General features: G+C 42.4%; 1 protein-coding gene across 1 annotated transcript; it reads right to left on the minus strand.

Annotated features, from left to right (window-relative positions):
• Nucleotides 1–7,445: 7,445 nt before the first annotated feature.
• On the minus strand, nucleotides 7,446–9,146 carry LOC120783367 (potassium voltage-gated channel subfamily A member 10). The gene has a single exon (XM_040116324.1). The coding sequence runs from the start codon at nucleotides 9,135–9,137 to the stop codon at nucleotides 7,446–7,448; it is 1,692 nt and encodes a 563-aa protein (XP_039972258.1). The 5' UTR covers nucleotides 9,138–9,146.
• Between the last annotated feature and the right edge of the window lie 3,471 nt (nucleotides 9,147–12,617).

Consider the following 12,617-nt stretch of genomic DNA (forward strand, 5'->3'; position numbering starts at 1 on the left):
AGGGCTGCAGGGTATAGGGTACTGCAAATGATTGAAAAACTCTTTAAAAAAAAAAAAAAACCCAATAAAGAGTAGGAGGAGGTTGGTCTCAAGCCACTTTGTAGGGTGGTACCACAGATATCGTGTTTAGATAGATAGACGGGTAGATGGGTAGATGGGTACAGAGGGTTTTCAATGCACACTGGACATAGAACATGACACCAGCTTTTAGTTCAGGACATAGTGACAGATTTTACTGTGATGGTTTATTATCAGTGGCTTCGGGGTTTTCGTGCATCTCTCAGCGTCCTCCTCTCATTCGTGATTCCTTGAGTGGTTTATGTTTTCGCTGGCTGCTGCAACGCTAATCAGCTGGTATATATATATATATTGTAATGAGCCACATCAATTCATCAGTGCTTTTACTTTTGTAATGTTGTTAATCATTTACCACACGCCGCGTACCAGTGAACGGACCAGGCTGTTATGTCTTCACCTCACACAGTTTTCCCCAGATTTTGTATTTGCTACCCCCCCACTCCACTCTTTGCAGTTTACAGACATGCACGAGTTGGGATTGGCCTGATACAGAGCCTGGGTAAAACACTGTGAAAGATTTCCAGGAAGCGATCAATGTAAAACAGTTCCCAGTCATTCATAGTAGCTTGTTTGTTTTTTTTATGACCGGTGCATCAGACTTCATGACTAATCTCTTCTCGGGCTTGTTTACAGGAAACCTAAAAACCTTTTCTGTTACCTAAATCAACATTGCTGGTTAGCAGTCCAGTGGTGGAACTGGTTTACCCAAGATACCAAATATATCCGCTTGAGCTCTGGGGAAATAGGTGGAAAACAATCCACGAGAAACTTAGGGTATTTCCATGTGAAGTTATACGAGCTGATACAGAATTTGACTGTATGATACTGTCAAACAGTGTGGAGTAAGATGGTTTTTCCAAGCTTAAAGCTACTTCCAGGGAAAATCTGTTTACCGGCTTTTTGGTCGGCAGAAACGATAATAGACTTATAATCGCTCTAGAGACTTAAAAACAATCCTTCTCTCTCACAACAAGTAGCCAACAAATTTACACAAAAACAAATTAGTGAGACCCTTCCATCAGTTCGCTTTTGTGTAGTACCACGGTAAAGCCATAGGGTGCCATGCTAAAAACTGAAAAATAACTTCTGTCTGCTTTCTCTACGGTGCAAAATAACATATCCTATGCCCGTAAGTTATAAAACATTTCCGAAACTTACAATATGTCCCCGCAGGCAGTGGTGAAATGTAAATAAGTACATTTGCTGAAGACCTCTACTTAAGGACAAATACAAATTTTCATTTCATGCTGTTTTGTGCTTACACTCCACTATAATCTTTAGAGGGAAAAAGATTGTACTTTTTACTTGATTACATTTAATCACAGGCTTTGGCTAGGAGTTACTTTAGAAATTAAGATTTCACATACAAAACACAAGGCGAGCTATAGATCAAAACACCCAACAGTATATAAAACAGTTCAAATGAATTCCACCTCGAACAGCTGCAACAGTAAACTGCTGTTCACATCAGTAATAATAATCCAATCATATAATATAAAAATGTGTAACACACACAGGGGCCATTTTTCTGTGTAATTAGCACATCTCTGTTTCATTTTTTACACATATTTTGCATCTTTGACATATGCAAATGATCCGAATACTTCCTCCACCACTGCCTGCCCTGTGGCTTGAGTGCCTTGCTCACTGGTATATCAGTAGGTCTTTCCCCTCTGTCTGCTCAAATCTCCCAGTCACTCTGACGCTTCCAAATAGCTCCCTTCACAGATTAGCTTCAACGTGCCTGTGACTGCACACAGTAAGCAACCAGTACAACGAAATGCAGTCTAGCGTCTAACCAGAAAGTGCCAACAATAGCAAAAGTGCATATGGGGATATACAAACCTAAACTAATGTACGGCATGAGTAACAGACCAACAGGGTCAAGCAACTGTGATGCTCACAAAGTAAACAATTCACGAATGTAAAGCAGCTATGATATGTAAATATGTTACTATGATATTAAAGTATGAACAGAACCTAATAAATAGTATATGATATTTGTGATTAAGAGTGTGTAATCTGGTGAGAAAATGTTTTTGTTTTTTTGATTACACAGAATAACAATCCAGTTTATTTCAGAATTTTGATGCCCATGATGAGTTAATTTCTCTTCATCAGCTTTCCCTGTGGTTAATGTAGCAGTCTTTTTAATTCATGTAATTATCTGTTTAGTGTTATCCAGATTCATCTATGTGTTGGACTAGAGTTGGATGACCAGTATTCTTTGCACAATAGTATCACCTCTCTAATCAGACGGTGTAAAAATTTCTGGCTTTTCCCAGATGTGAAAAGCAGCCTGTGGCCATCTACGTCGTCCACTGTCTGATCCCCGGTGACACGTTAGGTCATCTTCTTCATTTTTCCATGGCTGCTAAGCAGGACAAATGTGAGAGTCACGTTTCGTCCCACAAGGACTGGTGATTGACCTCCGGGGCTGACACACTGCAGCGGAGCAGTCAGCTTGCAGTTACCTGTCGTAAATCTTTATCTCTGTGAATCATTACTCGCCCTCTCCCGTCTAGGGACTCCCCTCTCCGGTCTTATAACAATAGATGGGAATTACTTCACCCAGGCAGAGCAGAGGTGAGCAAACAAAACATATTTAAACACATTCTGGAGACTTTAAAGTCTCCCTAAATGTCTACATTCAGAATTATTAATTATCTGTGCAGACAATATACCCTAAATGCTTAGTTGATTTACTTTGATATTAATTACAATGGCCCATTTGATATATTGACAGCTGGTCATCACAAACATTTCTTTAAGTCACTCAATTATTAAAGTAGACCAAAATGTCACTTGAATTATTGAAGAAGTCCCTCTGCCACAAACTCTCATCACAGGAGTTTCTTGTCATATCACTAAAAGGAGAACATAAGACAGAATCTGCTAATGTGTAACATTGTGTTATATTTCCGGGAAACACGTGAAAAACTAGTACTGCACTTGTAATGGCAATGGCAATATTCTATACTTCTGTTATTGGCAACAAATCTCATGGAAAAAAAAAACCAAAAACAACAATGCGTTAGTCCGGCTGTCAGCGGTTTCCCACTTTTCAAGCATGTGTGTGGCTCTCAGCTTCATGCTCACTGATTTCTGCGGAAGACGCAAATCTTTTAAACCAGGTCACAAATGCATACACTATTTTTTTTAAAAAAAAGGCTCTGTAATTTCCTTAAATGGGTGGGCACTGCATGGTTTTAGCAAACGTTACTCAAACAGGAGTAAACGGTGCAGTGGATTAGGACACACTTGATGCTCTGATGAGCAGGACGGCGTATGTGAGATCAAATCAAAATAAGCTACAGCGTGTCATCCAGCACGACAGTGTGGCTCATTGGTGTGTTAATTTTCTGAAGAAAAAAAAAAAAGTAGCTCTACGGCACAGAGAAATAAGGTACATCAGGCTTTGGCTACATGGGAAATTCTTGTTTGTAGGATCAATTTATTGTTGGTTTTGGTTTTTCCATGGGATTTGTTTATAGTAGGAAAAATAGTAATACCACCAGCATGATCGATTAAAGGAGTAAGTAAGGAAAAAGACAAATTTACTATTTAAGTTTTACCCAGGTAATAGCTCAAGATATATTCAAATTGATACATGTGTTGTCTTGAAAGTTGAAACAGCAGTGAAGTGATACCTTAATGACATCAGGGGTTTCCAGTGCGGGTGGAGCGAACAAACTAGAAATGATAAACGGAAATGAATTCCAAAACATGAGGAGGAGTGTGTTATCACACTGTGTCAGGATGCCTGAGCCTCCATCACTCCCAGTAAAAAGCTGGGTGCGTCCACATGTCCGTCCTTCACCCTCTTTGGTGCTGAGACAGCGGATGGAGCACCTCGCATGATTAGTTGGTCTCGTGCCGAAAATTTGCTGTAATGTATTGTATTTTAATGCCCTGTAGTCAATAAAAACGTTATAAAAGTAACGCAAAAGCCGTGTCTCGACATTCCTGGTCAGCAAAGTCAGTGATCCTGTCGCCTACAGTTGACAGGATCACTGTCAACTGTAGGTGAGCGCGGCCGAACTTAAATCAATATCGTACCCACGAGGATTGCTTTGCCACTCAGTGTTACACCTGCCGTGCTCCAAAGCAGCCCTGTGTTCGCACTCTGTTCGGGAACGTAAGAGCAAGGTCACTGCAGCGGTGAACCGGCCTGATGCCTCTGTGTGCTCTGCCCTGCATCCAGGAGTGTTACCGTCACTCAAAGAAACCGGAGACTTTGGAGGGATTCAACGCAAACACAAGCCGCCCGGTTCCAAGTGACTTTGCCCTCTGGAGGGCGTGAACTCCAGTGCGCAGGCTGCTGTCTGTGCAGCTCCGATATTGGCTTGTAACATGTCTGCTGACAAAACAGTAACCCAATCTACTGATATGAGACTCACTGAGCTTTCGCGCGAGATCCGTCCCTTGAAGCAGTGGGACACGGCTTGTGACTTAGAGAGTAAAGGGAAGAACGGAGTCATGCGACGGTGATATTTTTAGATCCATTAAGGGCTGCAGGAGAGTCTGCTGTGTCACAGTGATTGGACTATGTGCTGGTCTGTGAATGGATTTCTTGGGGGGGGGGGGCAAAGGCAGGATGGATGTGATCTCTTTGTTGAACACACAATGAATTATTAATGACACACTCACATTGGCTTTGACCTTGCCAGAGTCACCTGTCTGTTAAAGTCTAAGATGCTATCAGGCCTCATCTTTGGGATATCACTGTACGATCCGGGATCAGCAGGACCTGACCATTAAGTAGCGATTGGATTAACACGCCTCTGAACAGACTGCAAAAACACATCTCGTATGTTTTCGGCAGAAAACAACTTCAACAGCTTCATCTCGATGAGGGAGGAATCGGCTCAGAAAATCTAAAGTCACAAGCAACACGCATGCAAATGCACACCCTTCAAACAAGACGTAATGATTTAACATATTGACCGAGAACTTGTCTTTGATGTTGACTGCATGGGGACAGTAGAGCATCAAGTGAAACAGCCAGTTCCGAGCATTGGAGGCCAAGATAGATAATCTTATAAATGATTCATCCGGTCTGAATATTTAATTTGATGCTTTTGCTTTTGAAGCAATGCCAGTCAAAGAGATTGTCGAGCACGCAGCACTAGAATTTCCCTGTCTAGTGAAGTGTGCCAATAGACAGAGGAAGCTAATTATGCTTTTATTCCACTTTTTTGATGAATATCCCAGACAGCAGCAAAACCTCCTCAGTATGTCCGTCTGTTGCATATATGTTTAAAAAAAAAAAAACTGGATCTTTTTCCGTCTCGTGATGTAACACAGTCTTAGGCAGGACTCGCAGGGGGAACATTTTTGGATAGAGAGATAGATGGAGAGACCGAGAGGGAGAGAGAGGGAGAGGGATGCCATCATAATATTCAGTACTGAGAACCAGCAGTGAGAAGGCGTTAATAACAGCTAACATGAGCTGATAATGAGTATTCAGCCCTGAAGCCGTACGCTGACACTTACACCTCCATTCATTACTATTGTTATTGAACACAGGGGGAAAAAAGTTGAATAACTTTAAATTTGCTTGATGTCGTAATGTCACACGTACAATTGATCCCAGAAATTCCATCCTCCCTCCAGATCAAATCTTCCGAGGGAAACTTCACACAGTTAGGATACATGTTTAATGAAAGGCACTCTTTACAGGATAAATAAAACATAGCAAATTATGACACTGTATACTGTACAATGTTGACACATACAGTAACAGTCCTCAAATATTAAGTGCTTCATAACATAGTAAAGTGCTGAGTACCCACGTGACTTGCTGATGCCACCTTATTGCATTTCATTTTTAATAAAGGTATTGCTTCGTCCATGAGTGAAAAATGCAACATATTTGTTCTCCACCCACATGTCATCATTATTGCATATTGTAGGATTATTAGAAAGGCATTCGTTGAGTTACAAATACATCCATTGCCGTTTCAATACAAGCTGTATTTATCTGTATAATAAACTCACATACATTTTCAAGACTGAAAATGTGGCATGCATAAAGTATATAGGACCGATTCATATTTCCAAATGAGACACAAATGCCATCATCTGTTGTCATAATTTCACAAATCCGGCTGAAGTATTGGCTTTCCCTATCACATCGGATATAATGATCATCACTATATGATTAAAATACTGTAATATATTTAGCTACAATAAATATGTCAAACTTCAGTTATTGCTCAAAAGAGTTAAACCTCATTTCGGCACACTATTCCATGCAATTCAAATGATAGAACAAAGGCAAAACGGAGAAACGTAAATGTGTTTTCCCTGTCAACAGCTGATGGTGCAAAGCTCCAAGAGTGCTTAAGAGATGTGTTGAAAAAAACTCTCAATGCAGTGCAATGAATTGATATGGTTTGTAAAGGGTAAATTCACATTATAATGACACGTTAGAGCATATCCAGCCAAATTTGCATAATCTGGTGCAAAATGCTGAATAATATGAAATGAAACAATGTAGACAAAATAACCTGTGACTTAATAACTGAAAATGTTGCATGCAACTACAGCTTGTACTATAATACGGTGAATGTGAAGCAGTTCCATGGCTTAATTTATATTTTGTAGCCTACTGTTTCTACAAGATTAATAGCAGATTTGCTAAAGTGCCACTATTCATCACAGAGATATTGTTAAACTGTGTCATATGGAGAAGTGCTGCCGGCTGACCATTCACAACTACAGGCTTGCCGATAAGACCATGTATGCGCTGACGGCCTCTTGCCCAACACTGGACTCGTTTACCTGTCCTTGAAAATCATGCCAAGATCTATCTAGACTTTGCTGAATATGACGAAGTGTAAACAGTGTAATATGAGCTCCGAGTATATATGCAGCTTTAAATGCTACGATTATCAAAACCGTTTTTGATTTCTTTTCTTTTGTGGGATAAACTTACACTGTTACAAACCAGAAGAATATTTTAAAACTTACCTAGCCTTTCACGTCTATATTTACTTGGTTTTCAAGGTGAAACATTTGTCTATAGTACAAATGAGCCATCACTTTTTTCTTCAAATTGCACGAAAGATAATTACACCTTTCAGATCTTCTCGTCAAGGTTAACTGACATTGTAGTTGCTGAGTTGTGTTAATTGCACTTTGACACATCCACAAGCAGACAGACAAACTTATGTAAAGGCTGTCTCACCACCACATAGTGCCTATTAATACTGTAATAATATGCACAAATGCTACCTTGTTTGGAATACAAAATAGTGAGAAAGATAAACTGTTATCAACAATGTTATCTGACTAACAGACATATTTGATTTGTCTGTGTATTTCCCGTGCCCTGGATATAAATAAACACTTTAGTTTCTCTCTCAGTGCATGCCATTCTTCTCATTCTGCCAGGTGCCGTTACTTTTGTTTAGTGAAGGTGTGCTTTCATACTTGTTAGCTGCTGACATTTTCTGGGCAGCCTCTGCTGCTGCATCCATCATCTGTTTCTCCTCCTGCTCAGTCTCTCGGTGGTAAAAATAGTTAAAGTTGGAGACGATGACTGGGACAGGCAAGGCAATGGTCAGGACACCAGCAATGGCACAGAGAGTGCCGACCATTTTGCCTCCCATGGTAATGGGGCACATGTCTCCGTATCCCACAGTGGTCATTGTCACCACAGCCCACCAGAAGCCATCAGGGATGCTGACAAACTGCGTCTGGGGCTCATCCACTTCTGCAAAGTAGATGGCACTTGAGAACAGGATGACCCCTATAAAAAGGAAGAAAATGAGCAGTCCCAGTTCCCTCATACTGGCTTTCAAGGTCTGACCCAAGATCTGAAGGCCTTTTGAGTGTCGGGAGAGCTTAAAAATTCTGAAAACTCTCACTAGTCGGATGATTCTTAGGATTGCCAGGGACATGTTCTGACTAGAGTTCACATCATCGTCAGGGGTTGTAGCCAGCTCTGTGCCCAGGGTTACAAAGTAGGGAATTATAGAGACTATGTCAATAATATTCATGATGTTATTGAAGAAATCACTCTTGCTGGGGCACACCACAAAGCGGACACCGACTTCAAAGCAGAACCAAATGATGCAAATAGTCTCCACAATAAAAAAGGGGTCTGTGATGTAAGCCACGAGGTCTTTAGTGGCGGGATGAGGGGCAGAACTGTCTTGGGTGCCATTGATAATGTGAGTTAAACCTGGGATAAAGTCATTGTCCTCCCTGAACTCTGGCAGAGTCTCCAGGCAGAAGATGAAGATGGAAATGACGATGACAAACACAGAAACCAGGGCTACAGATCTGGCTGCACTGGAGCTCTCTGGGTATTCAAACAAGAGCCAGAACTGCCGTTGCAGTTCGTTGGTGGGCAAAAGGACCTCTGGCTCCTTAATGAACCCTTCGTCTTCACGGAACTGCTCCATCGCTTCATGACCCAACTCGTAGAAAATGATTTCATTAGCAAAAACATCTAAGGGAACATTGGCTGGTCTGCGGATTCTCCCCCCGGATTGGTAGTAATACAGAATCCCATCAAAGGACGGGCGGTTTCTGTCAAAAAAGTACTCGTTTCTCATTGGGTCGAAATAGCTTATCCGCTTCATGGGGTCACCAAGCAGTGTCTCTGGAAACTTATTCAGGGTGCTGAGCTGGGTCTCGAACATCAGGCCTGAAATATTGATGACAACTTTCTCATCTTTTTCTTCCATGCAATGTCTTTCAAACAAATCTTCATTCTCATAGCAATCCTTCGCCATTTTACTGAAGACGCTGTCAGCGGGAGACTCGCTGTTGATCAGGAGCTTCAGATTTGAGATCAGGCTTCCACTGCTGGAGTTCGCTTTTGTGGTCAGAGTCTGGGGGGAGGACGGTGACAACCCCTCTTGACCAGACTGATGCCGATGTCGTCCTTTGTGTGGCGACTGGGGAGGAGAAGTCAGGCGGTGGGTTAACAGATTCTGATCAGGGGCCTCTGAGGTGGGTGAAGTCGGGTATCCAGAATCACTCGGATCACCCAGGTTGATCCCGACATCATCCATGTTCTCAAAATTAACAAGAGGCACCTCCATTGCCTGTCTTGTCACTACCCACAGCTCCCTCTACCACTGTGTTTCGAGTGCAGGAGACAGAGGAGACACCACCAGCAGTGCCACGCCGAAGATCCTGGCAGGGCGTCTCTCCTCCTGGTTGTCATTCAGGCAGCTGTATGCTACTTTTGGATTCAACCCTCTGTGTAATCTGTGAAAGAGGGGAAAAGCAAAGTTGTCTTATATTTTGTTAAATGGTGCAATACAGTTTTGTTGGTAAAGAGATTCTGTCAGCTCCTGTTTGCATCAGCAGAGAACCTGCCATCTGATACTTGACTTGCAGTTTTTTTTTTTTCCTCAATTCTCTCTCATGACTTAAATGAAAACACAAAGTCTGCAAGTTCAGCTGTGAAAGTGCTTACAATGAGTATGGACAGTATTATTACTGCTCATGTGCACATATTTCATTTCCTTATGGAAAAACATCTGAGCATTCACTTATGACTGAAAGCAGACAATCGTGAAAACCCAAAACACATTTATTCCTCTCGATATTTAAATGTTTGTCAGTTTCTAACTACTGACTACGGTAATCCACCAAATCCTGTTCGGGATAGTCTGTCAGCATAATGTTTACTTTATCTCTAAGTAGCCGTTTATAACTCTATTTGTCTGGTTTGGGCAGGTAACCAAATCCCGACATCTACTTTTAAGTTGCAACCTCTCTGTCCACTTGACACCGGGGGCCATCCATGCTCAGAGATACTCATCTGACTCTATTTCCACTTGCATTGTGGCAGATAAGGTAGCAGTCCAGGATATAGAATTGAATCTTCTTATGTGAGGATATCATGATACGGCTTATGCAAAAAAAAAACAAGTGCATTGATTGTGCCATGTCAGCAAAGGGGGGGTTACCGAGTCCAAGAGAAATGACGACGGAAAAGTGTAGCTAGGTTCACATCCTTGCATCTTAGACACTTAACTGTTTCTAAAAGCAACTTATTGCCGCTAAAATCTTACCACTGCGTTAACTTTGCCTTTCCTCACATTGAGCTGACATTGAAAAAGACTACAGGTTCAGCTACATCACCACCATTATTAGATCAGAACATTTGAATCCCCACGAATACGTGCAAATATACACTTAATTAAAAAGTGCGAAGTTTAGATCCAGCTGCGTACAGATGTCCGAACCACTCACCCGTGTCCCCGGCTCTGCAGAAGTTGTCGTGCCCTCTCTACCTCCCCTGCCTGGCAGCTGCGCTCTGCTCCCCCTTCCTCCCTTCACCCTCTCCCTCATTCAGACTCACAATCAAGACTGTCTCTTGCTCTATTAAAGCTCCCATTGGGTAATGCGATACCCTATACGAAACCAGAGATGCCAGAGGTACCCACACACACTCACAAACATACACGTGCCCACACACAAACATCGACAAACACAAACACACACACACATGCATGCAACCTACTGTGTTTTGAATGTGGGGGTCACCTGGCTTTGTTCTCCTTGCTCCCTCCTCTGTCAGTGGGATAAGTGAAGACGTTATAGGTAACTCTCTGATAGGAGATTTACTCTCCAAGAGCCAATTGCTGTTTGACGTGGCGAAGGGAGAGTGGGGACCCGCTCTTTCCCCCCTCTCCTGCAGAGTAAGCATCCACATGCAGGATCATCCAATCCACCCTCACCTTGGGGATTATACAGTATTCTTCCCCCGTTACAGCACTTGTCATCGCTTTCCATACCTGCAGCAGTGCACATCTGCCTGGGAGATTCAGCTTTCTCCTTTTTACAACCTTAGTAATACATGCTGACGTGAGCTCGTTTCATCTGACACCACTATTCTATGAAAGTCTAGTCATATTGAAACTGTCACAAATGTTTTCCAAATCTTTCCAAACATCTCCAGACAACATTTCTTTTCAATTTGTAATAGTCCTGCCTGGTGGTCGTGATGCAAATCTATGAACATATGCCAGTTCCTCTTTGGAAAAACAAGAATTAGGAAGGACTACGGCCAAATTTATTGAAATACTCAAATGCTTCACTGAGGTAATTTATTCTTGGAACACATTTCCCCAAGAGGTGTTATATATAGATTTGTAATAGGGTTGAGAGTAAAAACAGCAATTTCAAGAAAATCCTGCAGATGTGTAAGTGGTTTCTCATTTTTGTTGTCCCTGCCAGCTCCAGCACCTTTGCACCTGCCAGCTATTGAAAGTTTGTCAGATTAATAAAGTAGCTCTGTGGCTTTGAAAAAATATGACAAGGCTAATTAAAAGGTAAAATTCAAATTAAAGAAAGGCTACACTTTTTTTCCTAGGTCTGCTGAAATCTCTCGAGGAACAAAAACTTCAATCAAAGTTAATCTTGTACTTTGTCAGAAGGGCGGCCAATTTGGCAACGGGGGCTGAATATTGTGTTACCTGACAGAGAACCAGTTAGCTGAAGTCAGAAATCATTCCCTCATCTCACTCTCGTCCTGCTGCACCCGGGGGTTGGCTCTCTGCTAGTACCCTGTAACATTGCGGCGCACGCAGCACCACTGCAGGCACGGGCACACGGCTTCAAGGTCACAGAAAACCTTTTTAAGTCTTCACAGGATATGCTTTGCTATACATCGTCACGCGCCGTCATCTCCCGGACTCTCATTGTGTGTGCTCACGGGAACATCATGCAAATGTGCATTCATGAATATAAACTTGGCATGTTTGTTTGATATACGTTCAGGAATGCCAATCCATATAGAGTATTGAGTAGAGGGACACACAAGGTCCTGCATGTGCAAGCACAAACATCGCACTGTCCCAACATCCTCGATGTACAGTATGGGGATCTTTTTCTCGTGTGATCCTGCACCGTCCTGGATATGTCATTGAGAACACAGTCAGCTGAGGCACGACCTGTCACTTAAACACTTCATAATAAGATTTGCCGCAAGGAAAGAGAGACAGGAAGATGGACAGTGGAGGGGACGAGACGTAGACTGCGCAGGTCAGACAGAGAGGGTAAATAATCGATCCATTCCCCTGCCAAACAATTTGTGTCAGTAAAAGTGGGAAAGGGGAGGTAAATGGGTGAGATATGAATTACAGGATGAGGTGGACTGCAGCTACTGCAGTGTCACTCGTCCCAGGAGTCCTGACAGGGTACCAGAGGGATAACGTCCCTCCCTCTGTCCTTCCGTACAGCCCTCGATCCATCATCCATCCCTCCTCCCTCCCTGCATCCAGACCAGCTCTCCCCCCGATGACATTGTCACCTTACCCGTTAACAGACTGTGTTGACAAAGCACTTTCTCCGTCAGTATGCTCGTGTGTGAACTATACTGTTGCTGCATAGGTATAAACACCCACTGCACACCTTTATATAGCTCGACTTTGAGCCATGGATGCCTGGCAGGAATAGCAACGTTTGCTGAGAAAACACAATTATATCCGCAACACTGACGTGACTGAACTTTATTAGTGAAGGAAGTATTTCTACTTTCAAAATGCTACTTAAGTAAAAGTATGTAT

Source organism: Xiphias gladius, chromosome 21 (genome assembly GCF_016859285.1).
Source record: "Xiphias gladius isolate SHS-SW01 ecotype Sanya breed wild chromosome 21, ASM1685928v1, whole genome shotgun sequence".
NCBI classification, from domain to species: domain Eukaryota; kingdom Metazoa; phylum Chordata; class Actinopteri; order Istiophoriformes; family Xiphiidae; genus Xiphias; species Xiphias gladius.